Here is a 27,735-nt window from a genome sequence, read left to right as displayed (position 1 = left end):
GCATTTCTCTTATAAGGCTATATTCAATTCAAAGGTTGCAGAAATGAGGTGAACCTCCTCAATTAGTTTTCTTCTAAAATGACTTGGTGAGTTCATCGAAACCTTTGTGACAGGACATATCAGGGAAGCACCAGAATTATATGAATATATTACCAATGAAACATGCATTTACACTGTTGTCACCATTGTGCTTTCTGTTATACTCATGTATGGTTTAATTTAGAATTCAGTAACCTATGACGATGTGGATGTGAACTTCACTCGGGAAGAGTGGGCTCTGCTGGATCCTTCCCAGAAGAGTCTCTACAAAGATGTGATGCTGGAGACCTATAAGCACCTTACAGCTCTAGGTAAGACAGTGAATTTTCTTTCTCTATTAAGGTAATGGGGACATCTGTTGTTATTGTTGTTTGTTTTATTGATACTCTTATATAATTTCAATTAGAATCAGGTTGATTGAGGTGAAAAACCAGGCATGTTTCTGAGATTCACTAAACATAGTAACAGAAAATTTACCTATTTTTCAATAATATATCATACCCTTTCTGGTACATATTTTAGGCTACAATTGGGAAGAGCATAATATTGAAGAACATTGTCAACATTCTAGAAGATATGGAAGGTAATTATTTCATGAAAGTGGATATAATATGCCTGTGAAAAATTTTTTAATCATTTATTTATTCACTATTTATATATTATTGTGCCTGCACACCAGATGAGGGCAAAAGATCTCATTATAGATGGTTGTGAGCCACCTTGAGGTTGCTGGGAATTGAACTCAGGACCTGTGGAAGACCAGCCAGTGCTTTTAACCTCCGAGCCAACTTGCCAGCCCCTGTGAAAAAAAAAATTAATGTGTCCCAGAAGTTTTAAAGAAAAGCAACAGTGTGAAAACAAATACTACTTTAAGAGTATTAAGGAACATTAAATTCTCCCAAACCCATGCTCCTCACTCTCAGGCATATTATTTATGTTCGCAAGGCATTCCAATGTTAAAGAAGACTGTGAAACCCTTCCTAAATAGACACTACTGTAAAAAACTGTTTTATTCACCTCTCATAATTGCTGTCTCCATGGATTACTGCCCCTCTGTCTTTTAAGTTCTGTACAATTTATCTTAGGCCTAGAAGATTTTCAGTCTGTGAAAATTACTGCTTCATATGCACACCCTATCTTGTTCTTTCTGAACTCATTGATAGCTGAGTCAATTCAGCTATTCTGGCACAACTCCTCTCCTAGCTAACTTATTAAATCTGGCTTTTCTCCTTCCCTCTGAATTACGTTGTTTGGCCTCAAATAACTCCTGCATTTTTTTTTTTTGCTAATCATCAGCCTCTTCCTTATTTGCTGGCTGTCTTGATCTTTACCTTAGTTTTCTCACTAAAACCTGTCTTTCTATTACTGTCTTTCTATTACTTTCTATACACTAAAACTACCTCCTCTCTCCATGGAGTGCACCTTAAGGAGCTTCCTTTCTTCTCTCTTCTCATGAGAGATGCACATATCCTAATCTGTCAACTATTTTTCAGATTTTGTCCCTTTTGTGCCACTGAATTAGACATCCCTTTGAAACATGGGTGCTTCATTCTACCAACTATTTTACACCCTTTGTTTGAGATTACAGGCATGTACCAACATGCCTGAACCTAAGCTTTTCTTTACAAGACATTGGTGTATACCAGGCTGGCATTGAAGTCAGATCTGCTGGCCTCTGTCTCCTGGATTAAAGGTGTATTTCTATTCCAGCCAGATCACATAGACTTCGAAGGACTTTGGATAGGATCTTTTTACCACAGCATCCATGTTCTAAATTAAAATTCCTCTATATAAATGATAAATTATTACTTACATCCACATTTTACAGACTCTGTAGAAATTCCTATCTGTTGAGTATCCTACTGCTCATACTGCAAAAGGCATACTCATTGAATAGGTGATAATTTCATGTACAACACCTCCTTGTGAGAAAATATTCCATAGCAAAGGTGATTTTACTCATATCCTTGAAGTAAAGTTTGCTAAGCTACGTTAGACGGAAGGTATGAGAATCAAGAATATTGTTGGGGAGGAAACCAGAATCCCTATAGCACATGTCTTTGAAGAACAAAGTGTCCAACTATGTGAATTTGGGAATCTTTCATTTGTTATTCCTCTTTTAGTAGTTATATCCTTTGTCATAATTCATACAAGTCATGTAAGGGTAAGGATATGGAAAGAAGAACATACCTCTCTCTCCCAGAACAATTAGAAGGCATGTCCTAGTCCTTACTTTGAGTAGGCTTTTTGAATGTGGTGCAAGTTTACATTGAATTTATTAATAATTATTCATAATGAAATTACTACTTAATTGTTAAAGAATATTCATTGTGTCCTCCATAGCTATGATGTTCTTGTAGATCTCCATCATTACGTCTTTGTTGAGATACTTTTTGGAAGGATCCAGCAAAGCCTGCTTTTCCTGAGTAGGCATTTTCCAGAAGCACATCATCGTGTGCTTCTAAACTATCCTATAGCATTCGAAACTATCCTATACATGTATACAACAGAAAGCATGATGGTGACAACACTATAAGTTTATATTTGTTCATGTGTTCATTCATTCATTATTAATAAAAAAATGAATCATAAGCTTTTATCACACTCAGAAAGTCTAAGCAAAGCAGGGGACTATTAATACATTACACTAATATTCTTCATTAGTTTTCCAAACTCATTGGGAATATAGCAAAAAAAAAAAACTCTCACTACAGAAAATCCCTATAATTTCTGTCCCTGTGGAAACTTTTGTGTCTATTTTGGTTCATTTACAAATGTAGTATGAGTCCAATACAGGAAAGTTTATGAATTCAGTCACTGTGGTAAAGCTGACCGCTTCTAGGTCTTTTTAAATATGTGAAAACCCACTTATCTAAAAATGATGCTGTAAGTTGTCTATGTATTAAAGTTTCTTACCACCAAAGGTATCTTGGAAGATACAAAACACCCACAGTCAAGGGGGTAACTATGAATGTAAACAGAGTGATAAAAGGTTAAGAGGCAACTTCATTTTACAATTAGACGAAATTGCAAACTTATTTACGCCAAGAAAAAGATTCATCAGTGTAATGACTATTGTAAATCTTACAGATACCTAATTATCTTTGCAGGAATGAAAGAAGACATATTTATGAGAAGCACTATGAATGTAAGCAGTATGGTAAAGCGTTTTCCCAGCCCAGGAATATCCTAATGCCCAGAAGAACACATACTGGAGAAAAACCTTATGAATGTAATCAGTGTGGGAAAGCCTTTTCACAAGTCAGTAATCTCCAGAGTCATAAAAGAACACATACTGGAGAGAAGTCCTACAAATGTAATCAGTGTGGTAAAGGCTTTTCGTACCTCAGCACACTCCAAGTGCATAAAAGAACACATACTGGAGAGAAACCCTATGAATGTGTTCAGTGTGGGAAAGCCTTTTCACAACATGGAAATCTTCAAAAGCATTTAAGAACACATACTGGAGAGAAGCCCTATGAATGTAATCATTGTGGGAAAGCCTTTTCACAAGTCAGTAATCTCCAGATTCATAAAAGAACACATACTGGAGAGAAGCCCTATGAATGTAATCAGTGTGGTAAAGGCTTTTCATACCTCAGTACACTCCAAGTGCATAAAAGAACACATACTGGAGAGAAACCCTATGAATGTGTTCAGTGTGGGAAAGCCTTTTCACAACACGGAAGTCTTCAAAAGCATTTAAGAACACATACTGGAGAGAAGCCTTATGAATGTAATCAGTGTGGGAAAGCCTTTTCACAATTGAGTAGTCTCCATATTCATAAAAGAACACATACTGGAGAGAAACCATATGAATGTGGTCAATGTCATAAAGGCTTTTCACTCCTCAGTTCACTCCAAGTGCATCAAAGAACACATACTGGAGAGAAACCCTATGAATGTAATCAGTGTGATAAAGCCTTTTCACACCCCAATAGTATTCATGTACATAAAAGAACACATACTGGAGAGAAACACTACAAATGTAATCACTGTGGTAAAGCCTTTTCAAAATCCAGTACTCTCCAAGTTCACAAAAGGACACATACTGGAGAGAAACCCTACAAATGTAATCAGTGTGGGAAAGCCTTTTCACAAGTCAGTAATCTCCACAGTCATAAAAGAACACATACTGGAGAGAAACCCTACAGATGTAATCACTGTGGTAAAGCCTTTTCCCAATCCAGTAATCTCCATGTGCACAAAAAGACACATACTGGAGAGAAACCCTAGGAATGTAATCAATGTGGTAAAGACTTTTCAAAACCCAGTAGTCTTCAAAGGCATAAAGGAACACACAGTGGAGAGATACCCTACGAATGTAATCAATATGGTAAAGCCTTTCCATGTTGTAGTGGTATTCAGAAGCATGAAAGAATTCAAACTGCAAAGAAATCGGATGAATGTAATCAGTGTGTTAAATGCTTTTCACAACCCAGTTGTCTCTAAGTGCATAAAAGAACACATACTAGAGGGGAGCCATAAAAATGTAATCTGTGGCGGAAAGCCCTTTCACGGAACGGAAATTTCCAAAATAATAAGAGAACATAATGGAGAGAAACCCTGTGAATGTAATTAAGGTGGTAAAGCCTTCACAAATTGCAGTGATCTCCAAAGGCATGAAAGATTTCATACTGGAGTGAAACCCAATAAATATACTCAACGTTCTAAGGCCTTTGCACATTGCTGTGATCTCCTAAAGTCTGAAAGATTTCATACTGGAGTGAAACCCTGTGATTATAACCAGTAAACCCTTTGCATGTCACATTTTTTCAAAGCGTTGAAAGAAAGTATACTGGAGAGAAAACCTTGTGAATGTTTTTAGCATAACGAAACCTTTGTACATTTCTATATGCTTCCCGTTCAAGAATAAATCAGACTGAAGAGAAGCCCTATGAATGTGTTTAATATGGTAATTCAAAGCTTTGTGTTTCCATGTTTCATAGAGATTAAATGAAGTGGTCTAATCAGTAATCAACTGCAACTCATTACATAGCTTGATGCGATATGAACATGTACATATGATTGGACATTCTGTGATTCTGTATGTTCCACCTACTCATCCATTTGTCATTTCATCTTGAAGTACTGCATTCTATAGGAAATTTATACTATAAAGATTACATATAATGTAACAACAAGGATATTTACTTAGAAACACTTCTGGTGTGTGCTCTGTTTCCCTGATGCTCCAATAAGATTAGTTGAGATATTATATCGATAAAACATTGTCTTTTTTCACATTATAAACATATTGTTATGTAATAATTGATGAATTCATGGCAATTTCAATGATAAAATTTGTTTGAAAATGAAAATGTGCAGCCAGTTCTCCTAGGCGCTGAGCCACGTGTTTAGCCCCATGAAAGTGTGATGAATAGCATTTAGGTGGGAAAGGTTGATCCTAACTACATCTTTAACTCAGCCCTGATGACCCAGAAGAAAGAGAAGATTGAGAACATAAGAAAGTAACTTAGGCTTGGTGCTTGAAGAAGTTTCTGAGCCAATATCTTCACAAAAATATGGAAGTATCCAAAAAATCGCCAGGAGAGCAACTGACAATACAAGTGTTTTAAAAGTGCCTGACCACTGAACCAAAGCCACCACACTGAGTTTATCTCACAGCTGGTAAATAGGTATCAATGGGAACCCACCAAGACATATGTCAGGTATATCCTTTTTTGAGATTATGCCTAGTGCAAAGACAGAAAATGAACTTGAAGCATGAAAACCAACTTTTCTGAAATGGATTGTATTCTGTTCCCCTGATGCATGCAAACATTCAGTTAGGAGCTATGACTGGTGAAGACTTCAGATGCTGTGGAGGTTGTTGTCAGGGGAGCCTGATGTTCAAACAGATGTCAATAGAAGGCTGGAGATATCAGGCATTTACAGAGACCTGAGGAACATGGAGAAGGAGATTTGGTGTTAAAGAAAGGGAAGTAGATTTGTATGTTAAAGAAAGAATAAAAGTCCCAGAGAGCAATTTATTTTTGGGCTGTACCTGAGGACAAGCTGCCTCCTCCTGTATTCTCTGTATCTACTCATCTGTGGTGGATCAACTCTCCACTTCTTTCACTCTTTCCTTGTCTTCTCAGATACGTGTACATGTCAGTCAGAATACCATGCAGGCCACCACTTGGTGGTCTCAAATTGATTTTAAATCTCTCTCTCCCCACTGTTATCCCTGTAATCTCTCTCCCTGGCAGTAATTGGGATATTCTGAATAAAAATTCCTATATTACCTTAGGTGAACAGCTAATAAATCAATGAACTCCATGAAATTCTAACCTGGTCAGGAATGTCATTGATGAAAAGACCTATTCCCCTAGATGAGATATTTTCTGTCAATAGCATTATGTCATTCTTTGAATACCTTGAAATAGAGAAATAAGCTGAGAATGAGGGAGCAACTTATAGGCAGGTTGTTTTTAATGTGTGTCTTGGAGAGATTACTTAGTTGTGTATCTCTGCTCTCTAAACCTATTAAACCTGAAGGATGAATGTTTTACCATAAGTTGTACTTCACACCTAAGACAAGCTGCTGAGGTAGCTTTTTGACAGAAGGTTTTCTGTCTTCCAGGTTCTCCCAGCATCCCTCAGTCCCTACCATTTAAGGGGTATGATTGGCGTTCCCCACCTCTGTCCTTAAATTTTCAGAACAGTAGAATGGACCTGCCCTCTCCCAGAGGTAACCAGATATTTTAATTTCTTCTATATCCTTTTTTTTCTCTTTCTCTCTTTTCTGTTTGTTCTCTCTCTCTCTCTCTCTCTGTCTTTCTCTTTCTCTCTCTCTCTCTCTCTCTCTCTCTCTCTCTCTCTCTCTCTCCATGCTTCCCTTTGCCCACATTTAGGATTCCTCCATGGTAGCTTCCATGGCCTTAACCTTGGGAATTGGGAACCCTCTGAGAACTGTTTGCATAAGCTTGCAATTAAATACTATACCATGTCTTCAATTAGCAAATATTTCCTGAGGGAAGAAAGAAAGAGCATAACATTATATATTCATCACTGGTCAAAATTTCTCACACTGAATAAATATGTGAATATGTTTCCAGTTTTCATTAATAATTTGTGTTTTAACGATTGTTTTTGTTTTTTCCTCGCCCCCTATATGTGGACTAGGGAAGGTGCATGGGGGAGATTGGGAGGCTGTGTGGGAATGGTCAGAATTGTAAGTGGATACAGCCATGATACAAAGGGAATAAACTGTAATAAACAAATAGCTTAATTAAATGTATTTTCATTTTCAAACATTGTTTTCTCTCTTTTTTATTTGAAATAATAGCCTTACTATAAATTCCAGGCTGACCTTGAACTTAGTGTACATAATAGATCTGCTTACCTTAAGTCCCTAGTATCTGCAGTATAGTTGGGCATGGTCTACCTCAATAATTCAGTTATTTTTTCTGTGGGGTTATTGAGAGTAAATTGCTGAATCCAAATGGTCATGGTAGGCAGGACACAGACTCTGTTCCTTAGTCCAGTAATGGAAAAAAGCATTGATCAGTTGCCGTTGTTTGGCTTAAAATCCTCTACTTTAAGTATAAAGAAAATTATTGTTTTTTCTTTAACATTGAGATTTTATGACACAACAAAGTAGATTGGAGTTCTGTTCTTAATTCAACAGATAGTGAAAAGTAGCCTCACAGACATAAGGAGATTCTCAACATAGTTAAGTGTAACAACTCATTACACTTGCCCCAACATTCTAGCAAATCACTGAGGTTAAAACCATCCAAGCCTGGCATGGTAACACAGTCCTGTAGTCATGGTGTTCAGAAAGAGAATGCAGAAAGTTCAAGATGACAAAGTAATCGACGGAAATATCCCAGGTCAATGGTATAATGGGAGGTCCACAGAACAAAGGGGACTGATTGGCTAAGATCAATGTCCATAGTCCTCCCCACAGCTCCGGAACATCAGGGCCATTCCAGCACCATGTGTTATCTAAGGAATTTGTCACCCTGTGCTTTCTAATGTTTCCTGTCCAAGACAGCTAAGGTCACTTCAGGGTTAGACTCCTGTGGGCATTGAAGACTAGAACTCCCTCCAAGTTGGGGGATTAGCCTCAGGCAGAGATGCATTCTTTAATTATATATCCTATACAAGGGGTTCAGCACAGAAACCTTATTCTCACAATCAATAGGAATAGACTTAGTAAGATATATATATATATATATATATAAACAGGTTCAAACTTATTCACACATTCTTTTTTAAGCCATTGGAAGGAAATAATTCAAAAAGACATGGAGTAAGCAGAAGGCAAGGGTAAATGTTGTAATATACTTTAATTAATATCTGTAGAAAAAGTTAAATAAATGGCTGGAGATAGCATGGAAGTTAATTAACAGTTTAGTTCACTTCAGGATTACACTCCTGTGGGCATTGAAGCCTAGAACACCCTCCAAGTTGGAGGATTAACGTCAGGCAGTGATGCACTCCTGAATTATATATCCTATACAAAGTATTCAGCACAGAAACCTTATCTACACAACCAATAGGAATAGACTTGGTAGGTTTTATATATATACAGGTCCATATATATTCACACATTATTTTTTAAGACATTGGAAGGAGGGAATTCAGAAAGGCATGGAGAAAGCAGAAGGAAAGGGGAAATGGTTTAATATATTTTAATTAATATCTGTAGAAAAAGTTAAATAAATGGTGGCTGGATTAGCATGGAAGTTAACAGCACTGGGTGTTGTTACAGAAGACAAGTTCCATTTCAGATATCACTTGCTAGCCAGCAAGTTCCCTGTAAATGCGTTTCCATGGGATCTGGTGCCCACTTTGGCCATTGCAAGTAGGGTACACAGACACTTGAACATAAAACGTGCATATATCTGAAAGACATGGAAAGCTTAACAATGTGGCTTTCTCAGGGTTGGAGTGCTCAGTGATTTGAAGCAGTGACTGGTCTTCCAGATGACCTGGGTTTTATCCCAACAACCACATGGCATCTTACAGCTGCCTAGAACTCCAGGGTCCATCACTTTTACAATACATCAATGCACATGAAATAATAATAATAAAAAACTACAAATTTTACTAACAGAATTCTCTATATTGATGTCACAGTTCTGAGAAAGATAGCAGTCTTGGGTAGCTGCAATGAACTCCTCTTTCTTTATTGAGCCAACCTGACTAGAGGCAAAACAGCCTTATTCTAAGGTTGAACTAACTCAACATAGCTGTTCATCTAAGAACTGCAAACACAGTCCTGATTGGTGACATTTCCTTGATGTTTTCTGTATTTGTGATCTCTCCCCTTGGTATGTGAGAGACTTGTGGCATTGATGAATCATGTAAATGTATCTTTTATATCTCACATGAGGATCTAGAAGATAGATTTGCTGGGGAAATCTTCTTCTGCTTCAGGAACTTGACTTGCAGTCTTCATTTCCTGTTGGAATTATTCAAAGTGTGGGAGGTTTCCAAGATGTCTGTGACCAGTGTGCCCTGTATTAGAGGGGCAGAGGATCTGAGACTCTGAAACCGGTGAAGGGATAGGAAGCTGGATCCAGAGCATCAACCTTGAATTTTCCCTGGTGGGAGGGGACATCATGTGAGTTGAGGCCTATTGGACCCAGCCCTTCCATGGTCATCTCTCATGTTTGAGAGTCAAAGTGTGGAGCTCCTGCACTTTCTGCCCATCCCAGCCAGTGAGGAACCCCAGGTCCAGGAACCCCCACTCCAGCAACCAGACATCAGATGGTCCATGCTCCCCTCAAGGGAGCTTCAGTATTCCTGGGACAGTTAGGCTCAATTGCAACAAGCCCCCCCCCATGGCCTTCTGCCAGGTCTGAGAGTCTTGAACCATGGGGGCTCTACACTTTATGCTTATGCCAGCAAGTGAAGACCCCCAGGTCTAGGGAACCTCTGTTCTTGCAGCAGGATATCTAATCTCTCTTAATCCCCTTCAAGCATCTTCATGAGTCTTGGGACATTTGGGGGTCAATAGATCCGGTACCCCCCAGAGCTGTTTCCCAGGTCTGACAGTCAGGAAACTTAGACCCCCAGCACTTGACAGATATGCCAGTGAATGGAGATCACCAGGTCCAGGGACTTTCCTTTCCAGCACCCAGACATTGGATCCCTCCTGGTCCACTGAAAGCAGTATTGGGGTTCATGGGGATGAGTTCCCAACATTGAAGCTACAGTTTGCTGGTCACCCAGACCACGCAAAGAGTGGAAGCACCTGGATCATGGATCCAGGATGGCCCAGCCCAAATGAGTCTGAGTGACAGAGACACAAAGTCTGGCACACAATCCCTTGTAATCCCCCCTAAACCCCTTACTTAACCTCCTGTTGTCTGTGTCTGCCCTGTACCCTCAACTCTCTCCAAGGACACCAATACAGAGCCCTGTACTCTTTCCTTCTCCAGAAACTAGTGCCTTGCCTCTTAAGTGTGATACCTGGAGGAGAGATCTTGTAACAGCATGGAGAGATTGAACCAGACCTAAGATTTCACAAAAAGCAATTATAATGGGTAAAATCTAAATGTTAAGAAAATATGAGGGTTTGGACATTTAGGAGAGTGTAACTATTGCCCAGAATTGTCTTCTAGGTTAACTAAATAAACCAGGTCTCTTTGTGGTGATTTGGTTATACAGCTGTTTAGGATTAACAGCAAGCTTTAATAAAAGATAAACCAATAGTAAATATTAAACACCACTTACAACACAGGCGCCACAGGGAAGAGTGTCGGGAGATACGGGTCAACTAGTACTAAGATTTTCAGAGGAAACACCCTACACAGGAGAGGAAAGAAAAGCCAAGAAACCTTGTTGGTAAAAAGAAAAAGATGATTCAACTAAGGGAAGGCATCTGTGTGGGGGTCGGCCAAAAGCGAGGATACCTCCTTTTCCCAGGGAAATGGAAAGATACCCATCAGTCTCTCAGACAAAGGGAAACATTTATGTGGAACATGGAAAGGAAAGCATCAGTCAACTGGTGTTGGATGTGTGGATATAGCAACTGGGTAGCCAAGAAAGAGGAGTTCCAAAACCAGGGAAGGGAGAGGGAGGAATCCCACCTTTTGAGATAGACGATAGGTGCAGTACTTATCTAGAGCCTCATTGATCCGAGCAGTGGGTTCAGGTGGCTTTTCTGCAGCTTACAAGGATTCCTTTTAAGTTTTATAAAGGAGATAAACTTTTAGAGATGGCAGCATCACCATTGTAACATGCATTGAAATACACATTGTAGAAAAGGTGGTAAACATACACCTTTGTGTTAACAGCATCAACATTCTCGAAGGTGAACTGTGGAAAGGCAGAAGCCTTTCATGAAGTAGATGGGACAAAAGCTCACTTGGTCTTAACTTTTACCAAGCTTATACATTATGGAAAACAGGCTTCACCCATTTTTAAGTTTGTATTTATCTTTCTTAAACACTTTCTTAGACCCTTAAACATTTTGTAGAAGCTCTATAATTTCTCTATAGGCCTTTGTATCTAGTTCCTTAGCATGAGACTTATGTGAGACTGCTGTGAACATTTACTGTTCTTTAGCCAAAGGGATGACAAAAGGTTACAACTGAGGCTTATTTTTTTTTCAGTCTGAAACAAACTAGACCACCTAGACCTTACAACTCTACCAGTGAGGCTTAAGGTCTGGTCTCCTGCATATGAAGAGAACTGAGAAGGCATCTGAAGTCTCCCAACACAGAAATTGACAATATGACCAAGGAACCCTAGTTTGAGGTCAAAACAGACCTGAAGTCTGTTTTGACTGTGGGCTGTGCAAGGATGGTGGGGGTCGCTGAATCTAGGAGCCACTTGTTCTCTACCAGGCTAAGGAGCAGGAAGGCTGGAAGAATCTATGGCTCTTGTACTGTTTGACCCTCCATGCCTGGCATAGAGAAAAAGCTTGCATGGGAGCATTCTCACTACCAGAAACCAGTCTGCTGGCAGGTAGTCATGGCTTCTTGAGGGCTGCATTTCAAGCAGTCACCTGACAGAGTTGACTTTTGGCTTTACCTCCATTGGATGGGCCACTGAAGACCTCTTGTTTTCTGTGTGGGAATGCCAACAGTCTCAGAGCATCAGCCAAGGTCTGGAATAGTTTAAGCCAGAGATGAGCCTGTCGGGAAGGCACCTCTCTAATTCTTTTTACCAGATCCTATATGGTGACTCAGGGACGATCCTTACATGTTTAATTAAGATAGTAATGAGACGTTGTTTGCATCTGTAGGACTATAAATATAATTTTGGACATGTTTGAAGACTTGATCATGTGTGAGATGACTGACTGTCAACTTGCATTTGTTAACCGTCAAATATTGTGGCTTTAGGTTTTGTCCCTGTCAAGGTACAGCCTTAAAAGTCATAAACATAGTCTGTAACTTATAAAAGTCTAAGGCTGTATTGTAGATCAATAATGTTTTTATATTTAGAAAATAAGAAAAAGAATATTTTAACCTTGATAGTGAAGATATAGCATAATGACCAAGTTTTAACATGAATAAATAAATGAGTCTAAAATTAACAGATCTTAATTTATTGTATTCTTGGCATTATATCATATAGTTTTAGGGTATTTAGGTCAAACTTTTACTTACTAACCCTCAAGCTGTGAGATATAGAATAAACAACAATATAGTAGAATATTATAAAGCAATTTTTTATAAAGCAACTTTAAAATTACATGTGAATTTATTTTACCAAATGCATTAGCCAGAAAACCTAGTGGTAAATCTGGATCACAGGCAGCTCATGGCAGGAAAAAAGGCATTTATTTATTAATTTAGGAATAGATAAAGTCACAGGCAATTAGACAGGCATTTTAAATTATCTTAATTTGAATAGACTTTTATAATCTTAAAATTTGAGCATCTTATAAAAATTATGTTGAACCATGGTTGAAGCATATTACATAGCATGTTGTAAAATATAACTTGGAATTTTCATAAAGTTCCATTCCAATTTAAAATAAGAGTTGTTACTGTCTTTATCTAAAAGGAGATAAAATAAACAGAGAATTAGTTATGATTAAAATTGTTCATACCACGTGGTCCCCTTAAGGTTTACAGTTTAATCTTCACATTTCTTTTGAGAGTATAAAAAGAAACCAGAGAGTGTTTTTATTTAGTGGGATAGCAGGAAGAGAGAAAGAGACAGGACTTTGAGAAAAGAAACACAGGGAATCGCTTTTACATTCTGATCACTCTTAGTGTTCCTTGGTATGAGACATTTGAGTAGGGCAAATATCAGTGGAGAAACTAGATGTTTCCCAAAGAGAAGAGAATACGAAGAAGCCATTCCTGTGCATGAGAAAGGGGAAATGGAACTGGACCATGTGGCTAGTGGTTCATCAACCAAATAGTACTGCAGGTCAGGGGCTTAGCCCAGCTAAAACTAGGAACCACCTTGCCTAGTACCAGGGCTTTATCAGCAGAAAGGCTGAGTTCTCATAGGGAGAATCTCATCTGTGGGAAAGAATGGGGTAGAAGGGCAGGTTTAGAGTGGAGATAAGAAGGGGTTCAGTGGTCTTTTAGGACCTATAAGGGACTGCAGTTTTTCCAACCTCTCTGGCTTTAATTGCTGCCTTACAAATAAAGGAGGAACTGTGTATGAAGTGAGATAACTGACAAGTATCGGAGCTTTTAAAGTCACAGCACCAAAGGGAATGGGCAAGAAAAAGGGAGAGAGCTTTCTTACTGTGACAGTAGTTGACAGTAACAATATGAAGTGAGGTAATCAGTTGTACATGATCAATAAATGTCCTGTGTGGCCTATAGAGGACCAAATCAGGAGTGAGAACAAAGAACTAACTTTATCATGAGGAAGATACCCATGCTCCAAATTCTGTATCATCTGTTTCCTGCTTTTCCCCCAAGGTTATCTCATACCTACCAGGTGAAAAGTCGCTGTAGTTAACCTCTATCAGTGTGAAGTCACAAAAAATCTCCTTTGTTTCCTAACATCGCTCTTTAATTGTTAATATTCGTGATAGCCTTCTGCCTGTGGACAGATTGTTCACTCCGCTGCAAGTTGAATAACTGGCTATTCAAGCTATTCATCTTGATTCCAGGAGGAGGAAGAGCTTACAGAGAGGTGAAAGATGGAAGGGTAGGTTATTAGACAATAGGAAAAAATCTACTTAAAAATCTCTGCCAATTTGGGAAACGTGTGGTCCTGATTCTCCAAATATGCACCCGAAGGTCAAATCATAGATCCAAAGTCCCTGCCCAGAGCATAGGATTCTACTGAGCTCCCTCCCTAAGCCAGGCCCTAACTGCTCTTTGTAATTAGCAAACATACATTCATTCCTCCTGGGCCAGGAAGCACTATGCTTTGTCTCTTCAGTATACTGTGACCCTAGGGGAGGTGCTCATGTCGCTCAAGACTCACTGGCCAATCAGGACTTACAGACGAATCCTGTACTCAGAGGAAGAGGAAGGTTCTTCCGGGTGCCAAGTTCGAGGTTTGGTTTGGAAGCCGAGCTGTCTGGAATGGTCGACGTGCTGTGGTCTGAGCTCAACTGCTGGGTCCTGTAAACGGATTTCAGGCGACTTCCAAAGAGGCAACATGGTGAGTGTGTGGCCGCCGCTCCGAATGTGGTAGAACAGGAGGCTTAACAATAGGAGCTGGTGTGGTTGGTCCTTCGGGGGCTGGGCAGGAACCCGCAGCCATCAGCTGCTTGTGAGGTCCTTTGTCCTAGCCTTAGTATTGCTGAGCTATCTGAGTCCACTTGTGAGAACTGGGATGGACTGTGACCAGACTGGATGTGGGGACCTGGGCACTGTTAAGATTGAAATCCTGGGACAAATGGCTGAGGGGCCTATGGAACAGTTCAGAGCAGAATTAGCTACCAGGTTTGCGCAGCATCCCCCAGTCCCTACCTGTTTATAGGACATGGCTGGCATACACTGCCCTCTAGCCCAGGATTCGGGCCCTTAACCCAGCTGCCTTGTGATAGTCTCATGGTTTGGCGTGCCCCTCTCCTCTCCTCCCTGTCCTCTCATGGCTCAAGGTTGTGTTCACCTTGGGCTCTCCCGGATGTTCCGGCCTGTGGGTGTGCCTTTCTATCTATAATAAACTTTCTCCCCACCATACCTAGGAAGAGTCATGTTACTTAATTTTTATTTTTTCATTCCCCTCCCATTTGCCACTCCTTTCTTTCAAATTCATAGATCCTTTTAGCTTCAGTTGTTGTTACTCTTTGCGTTTGACCGAGGCTTACAACAAGAATTATCAGCTGTGAGGTAAAAATGGCTGCATTGGGCAGTGATAGGGTAATGAAATGTATACATGCATTACTCTGTGACTTGTAAAATAAACATGTACCCATGGAGAGTGGAAAATTTTACTAAACTACTTCTTTACCAGGCTCTGTCTGTTCCTAGAATGGAAGGGCAGAGCTGAGATGGTTTGTGCTGTCTGAGTCCCCTGATCTCTCATCCTCCCCCAGTAGAAGCAAAAGTGTTGCTTTGGAATGAAATGAGCAGGGATGCCACAATTTAAGCTATGGCAAGAAAACACAAAATGTGACATGAGGTTGTTTTTTTCAATAAGGATTTATATTTTATATTGCTGAGAGCAAAACTGTAGTCTTTCCTTTTTCAAAAACCTACTTTATTTATGGTTCTTAAATGCCTCTATCTTCCTTCAACCCCACTGCCCTAGACAGGAGAGAAATAGGTTAGTACAGACAAGGAGCTTGTATCTCTACAGCTACTAAATGCTGGTTAGGATCATTGACTTCTTTAGGGCATTACCAGTCTCTGTCATCTGGATTCCAGAAGTCCACTCAAACAGCAAATGGGACTATTTTATTAGAACTGTTTTATTAATTCATTTCTAAAACTCTACCTCACTTCCAAGCCTTATGCCTTCCAACACCCCAGCTATGTAAAAGAGAACAAAAACTAGAAGGGAAAGAGTTATAGGTCTCTTTAAACTGCTCTCTGAGGTTTAGGGTGGCCAGGTCCTTTGGGGCAATACCTGTTAGTCACTAAGATATCCAGCAGTCCAACAAGCCAGCAGTGACAAACAGAGAAGCATTGTGGGTAAACAGCATCAGGAAGAGCAGCAGCTTCTTCTTTCTTCAAAGACCCCGGGACCTCTCATGGCTCTGCATGTGTACCATTTCCAGAAGACTCAGAATTAAACTATGTGCAGGTGGCACAACCACAGCCTCCTAGAGACAATCATAAGTAACAGCTGTGGACAAACTGAAGCAGTCTCATGCTCCACACCTGGGGTTAAAAGAAAAATACATTCACATAACATGAGTCGGATTTTAAAGAAAAAAAATTCTTTTTTTTCTTTATTAATTAAACTTTATTTAATTTGTATCCCCCTCATGCTTACCTCCCTCTTCCTGTCACAATCCCTGCCTTCCTCCACCCTCTGCACACTTGCCCCTCCCCAAGTCCACTGATAGGGGAGGTCTTCTTTTCCTTCCTTCTGATTGGCCTGCTCTTTGATCACCTCTCCCTGAGGTGGCAGCAGCATTACCAGGCCACAGAAGAAGACAATGCAGCCACTCCTGATGAAACCTAATTGACTAAGATCAGAAGGATAGAAAAGAAGACAAAAATTCTTAATACAATTTCTGATTTTGTGATTTGATATATTCTCTCTCTCTTTCAGTTAGTTTTGACTAGAGTTTGTCCTACTTGTTGATTTTTCTCAAAAACCCAAACCTTTATTTCATAGATTCTTTATCTTCTCTTTATTTTTTTTTTATTTCTGCTCTCAATTTGATAATTTCTTGATCTCTACTCCTTTTGTGTGCTAACATATTTTTGTTCTAGACTGTTCAGGTCTGCTGTTACCCTGATGGCATGAATCCTTTCCAATATCTTTATGTAGGCACTTTGTGCTATTAAAGTTTCCTCTTAGCATCACTTTTCATTCCTCATTATTTTCCATGAGTTTGCATGTGATATGTATTTATTTTCTATGAATATTATGCTTTTCAAAATTTTTATTTCTGTTTGAAAACATTGTTTTCACTTGGTTGAAGGTTATTCACTTTCCATGGGTTTGTAAGCTTTGTGTTCTTTTTGATGCTATGTATATCCATCCTGAAGCAATGGTGGACTGATAGGATACAGGATGTTATTTCCATTTGCTCTAAAGACCTACATTGTTTCATAGTATGTGGTAAATTATAGAGAATGTTTCAGGAAATTATGGGAAGATATATTCCTTTATGTTTCTGTAAAAAGTTTTGTAATAATCAGATAGTTAGTTCCTGCTGTGGTAATCTTGCTGAGCTCAGGTGGTGACATATTACCTGACTATTCTTGAATCTATTCCTAAACTGGTGTCTAGGCATCTGGGTTTGGGGCAATTATAGGACAAAGTGCTGATCTGATGTGTGGGAGTTTTGTTCTTGGGGTTCTGTTAGCACTCTGAAGTTTCAGAAAGTGTGTTGGATGAGTGTTGCTATTTTAATGGTCTGCTTGGCTACTGAATTCATGGTGTTATGTTTGCTGGATGGTATGGAGGGTAAGGAGCCACATGTGTTCAGTTGGAGCACTAGGGAAGATTCTTAGAATTGGGTTTGTGGTAACAAAGATATTGGGGAAGATCCCCAGTATACCACCTTAGTCTCCATACAGGCATGGCCTAGCATATGCTATTGTGCAGATCCACGTCCACCTTTATGTTTTAATATTTGCCTGAGCATATATTCTTAGTCTCAGGATGTCATATGTTCATAATATTAACACTGCCTGAGACTTCTGAGTCATTATATTGCAGGTGTGTGACATTCTTCCTGCCTATTGTGCTTGTTTTGTGTTTTTAAATGAGGTAATATCAGTAGAATTTTGCCTTTATGTGTGACTATGCACCTCTTGTGTACCTGGTCCTCACAATAGTCAGAAGATGGCCTCAGAACTTCAGAATTTCAAGTAATGGGTAGTTGTGATCCTCCAAATAAGCACTGGCAATTGAGCCCACTTATATCGAGACCAACAAGAGCTTCTCATTGCTGATCCACCTCAACTGCCTTATGTTGCTCATTAATGAACAACTATTCCAGTACTAATGTTTTCACCTGTGCATTTGTACCTGTTTGAACACTCATTCCCTTTTAGTAAGTTCTCATTCATATTGGAGTTTAAACTGGGACACTTCAGGTTTCTGGAAGATAGATACAGAACTGTATTGAGTATATAATTCTTTGTAGGAACTTCAGAAATACCATGGAGTTCTTTGAATCTTTCTTAATTGAATGATTTTTGCAGCAAAAAGGCCTTAACTCTACCTCAACTGGATGTCATGAAATTTGTTTTGGTGCCAGACAGGCTTACAGCTAAATGAGATACACAAACCTCTGCTTCCTGACTACTGGAATTAAAGTCATGAGGCAATACATCCTGCTTGTCCATAATTATTGTAGTTAGTAATTGTGCATACAATTTCTGTGATCTGCGATCTGTACTGTTCATCAACATCCTTGACTTGCTTACTTTTTGTCTGTTAATTGACATTTCTCTTGGAAGGCTATATTCTATTCAAAAGGTGCAGAAATGAGATGAACCTCCTCATTTAGTTTACTTCTAAAATGACCAGGTGAGTACATCAGAACTTCTCTGTCAGGAGATAAGTCAGGGAAGATCCAGAATTATATGAATATATTGTCGATGAAGTAGACTTTTACATTGTTGCCACTATTGTGCTTTCTCTTATACCCATGTTTGGGATAATTTAGAATTCTATCACCTATGATGATGTAAATGTGTACTTCACTCGGGAAGAGTGGGCTTTGCTGGATCCTTCCCAGAAGTGTCTCTACAAAGATGTGATGATAGAGACCTACAAGCACCTTACAGCCATAGGTAAGACACTGAATTTTCTTTCACTATTAAGGTAAAGGGGACATCTGTTGTTGATTTTTCTCCATGATGCTCTTATGTAATTTCAATTGGAATGAGGGAGAATAAATCAATAATGTTTCTAAAGTTCACTGAAAAGAGAAAGTTAAATTTTCCCTAATTTTCAATAAAATATCAATTCTTTCTGGTATATATTTTAGGCTACAATTGGGAAGACCATAATATTGAAGAACACTGTCAATGTTCTAGAAGATATGGAAGGTAATTATCTCATGGAAGCTGATATAAATATTCCCGTGAAAAAATTTTATTGTGTCCCAGGAGTTTAAAGAAAAGAAATAGTGTAAAGAATCCAATAGTCTAGAGTATTAAGGAATATTAAATTCTCCCAAACTCATGTTCCTCAATGTGAGCTATCTTACTTATGTTTTCAAGGCATTTTGATATGAATGAAGACAGTGAAACCTTTGCTAAACAGATATTACTGTAAAAAGGACTTTTATTCGATCTAGAAATCATGGTGTCCAAAGATTACTGCCCCTCTGTCTGCTACCCTAGGCCTGGGCAGGGCAGATTCTAGGTTCCATACAACCTACCTTAGGCCTAGGAGTTTTTTGGCTTCTGAGAATTACTGCTCAATAGACACACCCTATCTTGTTCTTTCTGAGCTCATAGATGGCTGATTCAATTCAGCTTTTCTGGCTCAAACTCCTCTCCTAGCTTCCTTATTAAATCTAGCTTTTCTACTGTCACCTAATTGCTTTGTATAGTCTCAAACTAACTCCATCCATCTTTTTCAATCTTCATGCTCTTTTTTATTCTCTGGCTCATTTCATCTTGACCTCAGTTGTCTCCTTCTAACCTGTCTTTCTATTACTGTCCCAGTAAAACTCCCTCCATCTCCATGTAGTACCCCTTAAGAAGCTCATTTCTGTTCTTGTCTTTTGAGAGATGCATGTATCATATTCTGCCAAATATTTTTCTGATTGTGTCAGCTTTTCTGCCACTACTTTTTCTTCTAACTGATTTAGTGTGTCTGGTTTTATGTTGATATCTTTAATATACTTGGACTTTAGTTTTGTACAGAGTGGGTAGTATGGATCTATTTGCATTTTCCTGCAGGTATATATCAAGTTAGACCAGCACCATTTGTTGAAGGTGCTGGTCTTTTTTACATTGTATGGTTTTGGATTCTTTGTCAAAAATCAAGTGACTGTACTCATGTGGATTTTTTTCTGAGTCTTCTATTCAGTTCCATTGATCCACCATTCTGTTCTTATGCCAATACCATGTAGTTTTTCTTACTATGGCTGTGTACTATATCTTTAGAACACGGATAGATATACCTACAGACAAACTGTTGTTGTACAGGATCGTTTGGGCAATTTGGGTTTTTTTCTTTATCCATATGTAGTTGAGAATTGTTCTTTGCAGGTCTGCAAGATTTATCTTGCTATTTTGAAGGGAATTGCATTGAATCTGTAGATTGCTTTTGGCAGGATGGCCATTTTCACTATGTTAATCCTATGGATCCATGAGCATGGGAGATCTTTCCATCTTGTGATATCTTCTTCAATTTCTTTCTTCAGGAACTTGCAGTTTTTTCAAAGAGGTCTTTCACTTGCTTGTTTAAAGTCACACCAAGGTACTTTGTTATTTGTGGCTATTTTAAAGGGTGTTGTTTCACTAATTTTTTTCTCAACCCTTTTGTCTTTGGTATACAGGAGGGCTTCTGATTATTTGGCATTTATTTTGTATCCAGCCACTTTGTTGAAGGAGTTTATCAGCTGAAGCAGTTCTCTGGTTGAATTTTTGGGGTCACTCATGTATACTATCATATCATCTGTGATTAGTGATACTTAGACCTTTTTCTTTCTTTTTTTTTGTTGTTATAAAAAATGAAATCCTTTTTATTTGTGACAACCTGGACGGACTTGGACATAATGAAATTAAGTTGAAAGAACACAACCTGCCCAAGATGAAAAGGAAGCTCACGTGTGCGTGATTGCAAGTACCCTCTCCTGCACACGCAGAAACCTGGAAAGCACTGGTTATTAATGGTACTGCCTTCTTCATGATCCACAAACTCTACTTTTTAAGGATTTCAAAGAAATACTCGGAACTAGTATTGCATGCATAAACGTTTGGAGATTTTTTTAAATTATTTTTTCCCTTTTTTAATTTTTCATCAATTACACTTTAATCATTCTGCATCCCCCCATAAGCACCTCCCTCCTCCCCTCCCAATCCCACCCTCCTTCCTCCCTCTGCTTGCATGCCACTCCCCAAGTCCACTGATAGGGGAGGTTCTCCTCTCCTTTCTGATCTTAGTCTATCAGTTCACATCAAAAGTGGCTGCATTGTCCTCTACTATGGCCTGGTAAGGCTGCTCCCCTCCAGGGGGAGGTGATCAAACCTCTTCCTTTTTTATTTGTATCCCCTTCTCTCCTTTAGTTGTCTTATTGCTGTAGCTAGGACTTCAAGTAATGTGTTGAAGAGATATGGAGAGAGTGGGCAGCCTTGCCTTCTCCCTGTTTTCAGTAGGATTGATTGAAGTTTCTCTGCCTTTAGTTTGATGTTGGCTATAGGCCTGCTGTATATTGTCTTCACTATGTTTATGTATGGGCCTGTATCCCTGATCTCTCCAACAGTTTAAATTTGAATGGGTGTTGGATTTTTGTCAAATACTTTTTCAGCATCTAAGGAGATGATCAGGTGGTTTTTCTCCTTCATTTTGTTTATATGTAGATTACATTTTGACTATGATGTGATGTGAGTTTCTATCCTGGCCTTGTCTATTGGTGTCAAGTAGGCCTCTTTTGTGGTTATGGGCATCTCTTTCTTTAAGTTGGGAACATTTTCTTCCATGATTTTCTGGAAAACATTTTCAGGACCTCAGAGCCTGGAATCTTCTTTTCCATCTATTCCTATTATTCTTAGATTTTTTCTTTTTTATTCTTTATTAATTAAACTTTTTCCCTTTTGTATTCCCCTGTGGTTCCCTCCCTCCTCCTGTCCCAATCCCTCCCTTGCTCCACCCTCTGCATGCATGCTCCTCCCCAAGTCCACTGATAGGGGAGGTCTTCTTTTCCTTCCTTCTGATCCTAGTCAATTAGGTCTCATAAGGAGTGGCTGCATTGTCATCTTCTGTGGCCTGGTAATGATGCTTCCCCCTTTGGAGGAGGTAATTAAAGAGCAGGCCAATCAGTTCATGTCAGAGACATCCCTGTTCCTATTTCAATGGAACAAACTTGGATACTGAACTACCATTGGGTACATCTGTGCAGGAGTCTTAGGTTATCTCCGTGCACAGTCCTTGGTTGGATTATCAGTCTCAGAAAAGACCCCTGTGCTCAGATTTTTTGGTTCTGTTGCTCTCCTTATGGAGTTCCTGTCCTCTCCATATCTTACTGTTTCTCACTTTTTTTCCTAAGATTCCCTGCACTGTGCCCAAAGGTTGCCCATTAGTCTCAGCATCTGCATTGATAGTCTGCAGGGCAGAGTCTTTCAGAGGTCCTCTGTGTCAGGCTCCTGACTTGTTCCCTCTTTTCTCCTTCTTCTGATGTCCATCCTCTTTGTCTTTCTGGATAGGAATTGAGCAGTTTAGGAAGAGTCTTCCCTCTGGATTATTTTCTTTAGGTGTTTAGATTTTAGTAGGTTTATCCTATATTATATGTCTGTATGAGTGAGTATATACCGTGTGCATCTTTTTCCTTCTGGGATAGCTCAATTGGGATGATCTTTTCCCGATCCCACCATTTACCTGCATTTATTATGATTTCCTTGTTTCTTATTGCTGAGTAATAGTCTATTTTATATTACCTCTTTTGTGCTTCCATTCCTCCACTGAGGGGCATCGGGGCTGTTTCCAGCTTCTGGCTATTACAAATAAGGCTGCTACCAACATTGTTTAGCAAATGTCCTTATTGTGTACTTGAGCCTGTTTTGAATATGTGCCTAGGAGTGGTGTATCTGGATCTTGAGGAAACGCTATTCCTAGTTGTCTGAGAAAGTGCCAGATTGCTCTCCAGAGTGGTTGTACAAGTTTACATTCCCACCAGCTGTGGAGGCGGGTTCCCCTTTCTCCACAACCTCTCCAGCATGTGTTGTCTCTTGAGGTTTTTATCTTAGCCACTCTGATACGTGTAAGGTGAAATCTTAGGGTCGTTTTGATATGTATTTCCCTGATGGCTAATGAGGTTGAGCATTTCTTTAAGTGTTGCTCTGCCATTCGATATTCCTCTATTGAGAATTCTCTGTTTAGCTCTGTACACCAATTTTAATTGGATTACTTGATTTTTTTGCTGTTTAACTTCCTTAGTTCTTTATATAGATTTTGTCTTCTCAGAGTATCCTTGATTTCTTAGAATGATTGTGTTTTCAACTTTTCTGATTTTGCTTTTTCTTTGAGAGAAGTTTAAGTTGCTGCAAGTGTATCTTAAGTACCTGAGATTCTCCCTTCCATCTCATGTATTTTATTGGTGATGCTTACTTTTGTGGTTCCTGATGTTTTCTAGAAGTTCTCCAGCTCCAGGGGTTTCTCTGTTTCTGTTTTTGTTATTGGTTCTAATTCTGTTTTCACACATTGCACCATTTCCTTCATCTATTTGAATGTGGATTCCTGTCTTTTTATGATGGTCTCTGTTTTCTGCTGATTTCCTTTCTATCTGGCTCTAATTGTGCCTGCACTTGTGCCTCTATTCATTTGTCTATGTTTGTCTGTATTCCTTTAGGAGCTTTGGTCTTTCCTCTTTATTTGCCTCCATTTGTGTGGCTATACTTTGAGAGATTTGTTCATTTCTTTATGTGTCACTAATAACTGGATAAGTATAGCTTCAAAATCATTTTCCTGTGTTTCTGATGAATTAGAGTAGCCATTGATTTGGGGGGGGTTGCTGGTGAAGCCATGATGTCCTGATTTTTGTTGGATGTGTTTCTACTCCGACCATTCGCCACCTGATCATCTGTAATCTTCACTTTTTGTTCTTGAAATCTGTAGTTCAGACTGGTTTCATCTTTCTCTGGTATATGGAGTATTCTTTAGGAAGATGGGACTGGTCCACAGGTTTGAGTGTGTGTGTTGGAAAATCCACAAGCACAAATGTGTGTGAGCAAGTGTGTGCATGGAAAGGTGCCTTGAAGGACACTGTGCTAGAGAGTGTAAATGCCTGGAATATGGTGCTGGGGATAGTGCAGGCACAAGTGTGGTTGTTTACGCTGCCAGAGTTGGAAGACACAATGCACATGCTCAGATTCCCCGAATATCTCAATATTCTACAGGCCACTGGTATTCAGCTCTGCATGGGCTCCAGGAGTTGTTTGCCTGGAGTCCACTGGTAAATCTGCAGAACCAGGGCTCCCATGTTGAGAACACTGTCCCAAGAATACCAATGTTGTCCACAGTGGGTGTGTGGGTGGGAGGGATCTGATGTCTGGCTGCTAGCATAGAAGAACCCTGGATCTGGGGATCTGCAGGCACTCATTTGAAGGCATGCTCAGAGCTCGTTGGTCTAATCAGAGAACACAGGTTTTCTCCCTGTTTTCTATGCTCAGATGTATCCCTGCTGGGGCATATGTGGGTGTAGGAGCTCTATCAGCTCAGTGGTGCTGCAGCTGCAAAACTTGGAAGCTGGTAAAACAGTCCACTGGGAGTCCATCCACAGCTGCAGAAGTGGAAGGCAGGTACAGATCTGATGGGAAGCCTTTTGGAGACCCTACAGCAGTCTGCAGTCCTGGGTGGACTGTACAGCCAGCTGCCCTCCACTTAGGGTCTGGACAGCTGGTACAGTCACTTGCTGGGAGGCTCTGAAAGGCCAATACAGTTGCTTGTAGACCTGGGACATGGAAGGCTGGTATAGCCAGCAACTGCTGCTGAGGACTTAGGAGGCCTGCCCCTGCTGACTTAGTCAGGAAGCAGGGAGTGCTCTGCTAGGAGCTGTGGGGCACTCTGGGCTGCCTCAGCTAAGAAAAAGGGAGACCTGACAAGGGAAAGTGCAGAGGGATCGAATGTTCCCACTCTCAGTCCCCAGAGGAGTCCTTGGATGACATGGATCTAAATGGTCTCAGCTCATGTGTTGTCCCCTCTCACCAAGGAAGCTGCAATGTAGATGTCCTGGCTTTAGCTGCCTCTCCACTCATCAATTTCAGAGTTTCAGATCCTCAGCCTCTCAGATATGATGTGTGCTGGTCGCTAGCATCTTGGATCACCCATTGTTCTTTTTTTAATAAGTATATTTTTGTCAAGTTTGATACAAGTCATGTGAACCTACGGATACAGAAAATAGAAACATATCTCTCTTTTCCAGAACAAGTAGAAGATATGTAGTAGTTCTTTTATTCAGACTTTCTTAATGTGGTGCAAGTTTATATTAAATTTATTGATCATTAGTCATAACTAAATTAATAAAATGTTAAAGAGTATTCATTGTCTCCCCAGTAGTAGTGATGATCTTGTAGGTCTCCATCATTACATCTGTGTAGAGGTACTTTTGGGAAGGATTCACCAAAGCTCAGTTTTCTTGAGCGGGCTTTTTCCTGATGTATATTATCATGAGTTATTGCATTTTGAATTTCACTATACTTGTGTACAATAGAACACATGATAGTGACCACAGTATAAATTAATATTTGTTCATGTTTTCATACATTCATTATTAATAACAAATAAATCATGAACTTGTATCACATTCATAAAGTCTAGTCTGAGCAGGGGATTTTTAATAATTAAACTAATTACTTAATTAGTTTTCCAAACTCATTGAAAATAAAGTCAAATAAATCACACTACAAAAAAATCACTATGATTACAGGCCCTCTGGAAATTGTTGTGTTTATGATGGTTCACTTTACAAAATCAGTATGACTACAACTAAATGAATGCATTCATTGTGATAAAGCTGAGTTCTTCTAGGTCTTTTTAAATATGTGATGAACCACTTATGGAAAAATGATGCTGTAAGTGAGGCATGTAATAAAGTTTCTCGCGATCAAAGGTATCTTGTAGGGTACAAAACACCCACAATCAAGGGGGAAACTATGAATGTAAACGAAGGGATAAAATGTAAATATGAAACTTTATTTTACAATTATGCCAAATTGCAACTTTAATTTACACCGACAAATAGATCATCATTGTAATGATTATGGTAAAGCTTACACATATCCTAATTATCTTTGCAGGAATAAAAGAACACATATTGATGGGAAACCCTATGAAAGTAACCAGTGTGGTAAAGCCTTCACACATCACACTGATCTTCAAAGGCATAAAAGGAATCAGAGTGGAGAGAAACCATGCGAATATAATCAATGTGGTAAAGGCTTTTCACGACACAGTGAACTCCACATACATAGAAACACATATAGGGAATGTAATGCCGGTGAGAAAGTCTTTTCACAACATGAAAATCTCCACATGCATAGAAGAACACATGCAGGAGAGAAACAATACAAATGTAATCGATGTGATAAAGCCTTTGTAAATTGCAGTAATCTTCGAAGGCATAAAAGACTTCATACTGGAGAAAAACCCTTTGAATGTAATCATTGTGGTAAAGCTTTTTCACAATTCAGTCATCTCCAGAACCATAAAAGAACACATACTGGAGAAAAACCCTACGAGTGTCTTCAGTGTGGTAAAGCCTTTTCAAACCCCAGTAGTCTTCAAATGCACAAAAGAACACATACTGGAGAGAAACCCTATGAATGTCTTCAGTGTGGTAAAGCCTTTTCACTTCGAAGTAGTCTCCAGGTGCATAAAAGAATACATACTGGAGACAAATGCTACAAATGTAATCAATGTGGGAAAGCCTTTTCCCAACACGGAAATCTCCAAGTGCATAAAAGAACACATACTGGAGAAAAACCCTATGAATGTCATCAATGTGGTAGAGCCTTTTCAAACAGCAGTAGTCTCCAAATGCATAAAAGAACACATACTGGAGAGAAACCCTACGAATGTCTTCAGTGTGGGAAAGCTTTTTCACATCCCAGTAGTCTCCAGAAGCATAAAAAAACACATACTGGAGAGAAACAGTATGACTGTAATCAGTGTGGGAAAGCCTTTTCCCAACACGGAAATCTCCAAAGGCATAAAAGAACACATACTGGAGAGAAACCCTATGACTGTTTTCAATGTGGTAAAGCCTTTTCAAACCACAGTACTCTCCAGGTGCATAAAAGAACACATACTGGAGAGAAACCCTACAAATGTAATCAATGTGGGAAAGCCTTTTCACAACATGGAAATCTCCAGGTGCATAAAAGTACACATGCTGGAGAAAAACCCTATTAATGAAATTATTGTTAGAAAGCCTTTTCACATCTCAGTAGTCTCGACAATCATGAAAGAACACATACTAGAGAAAAACCCTATGAAGTTAATCAATGTGGTAAAGCCTTTGCACATTGCTGTGATCTCCAAAAGCATGAAAAATCTCATACTGGAGTGAAACCCTAGGAGTATAAACAGTAAAGCCTTTGCATGTCACATTATTACAAAGCCATGAAAGAAATCATACTGGAGAGAAAACCTTATGACTATTTTTAGTCTGATGAAATCTTTGGACATTTCTATAAGCTTCACTTTCATGAATGAATCTGAAAGAGAAACTATGAATTGGTGTAACTCAAAGCTTTGTGTTTTCAAGTATCCTAGAGATGTAATGAAGTGGTCTAATCAGAAATCAACTGCATCTCACTACAAAGCTTGATTTGATATGAGCATTTATATATGATTAGATGTTCTATGATTCAGTACATTCCTCCTAATTATCTATTTATGATTTCATCTTAAAGTACTGCATTCTACAGAAAATATGTAATATAAAGATTCTAGATAATGTAACAGCAAGGATATTTACTTTGAAAGAAACACTTCTGGTGTGTG

The 27,735-nt window shown here is 39.2% G+C and overlaps 2 protein-coding genes across 2 annotated transcripts; both read left to right on the top strand.

The window, feature by feature from the left end:
• The first annotated feature begins 316 nt into the window (after positions 1 to 316).
• LOC132650810 (zinc finger protein 431-like) lies at positions 317 to 4,275 on the top strand. The gene is made up of 3 exons (XM_060376125.1): positions 317 to 350; positions 562 to 622; positions 3,318 to 4,275. The coding sequence occupies exons 1-3, from the start codon at positions 317 to 319 to the stop codon at positions 4,273 to 4,275; spliced, it is 1,053 nt and encodes a 350-aa protein (XP_060232108.1).
• A 14,455-nt stretch (positions 4,276 to 18,730) lies between these two features.
• Positions 18,731 to 27,141, top strand: LOC132650769 (zinc finger protein 431-like). Its single transcript, XM_060376091.1, has 4 exons — positions 18,731 to 18,851; positions 19,049 to 19,109; positions 26,112 to 26,198; positions 26,346 to 27,141. The coding sequence occupies exons 1-4, from the start codon at positions 18,818 to 18,820 to the stop codon at positions 27,139 to 27,141; spliced, it is 978 nt and encodes a 325-aa protein (XP_060232074.1). The 5' UTR covers positions 18,731 to 18,817.
• The last annotated feature ends 594 nt before the right edge of the window (positions 27,142 to 27,735 follow it).

Source organism: Meriones unguiculatus (genome assembly GCF_030254825.1).
Source record: "Meriones unguiculatus strain TT.TT164.6M chromosome 13 unlocalized genomic scaffold, Bangor_MerUng_6.1 Chr13_unordered_Scaffold_33, whole genome shotgun sequence".
Classification (NCBI taxonomy): Eukaryota; Metazoa; Chordata; class Mammalia; order Rodentia; family Muridae; genus Meriones; species Meriones unguiculatus.
The sequence above is the reverse complement of the archived record's forward strand: the minus strand, read 5'-3'. Positions and strand labels throughout refer to the sequence as shown.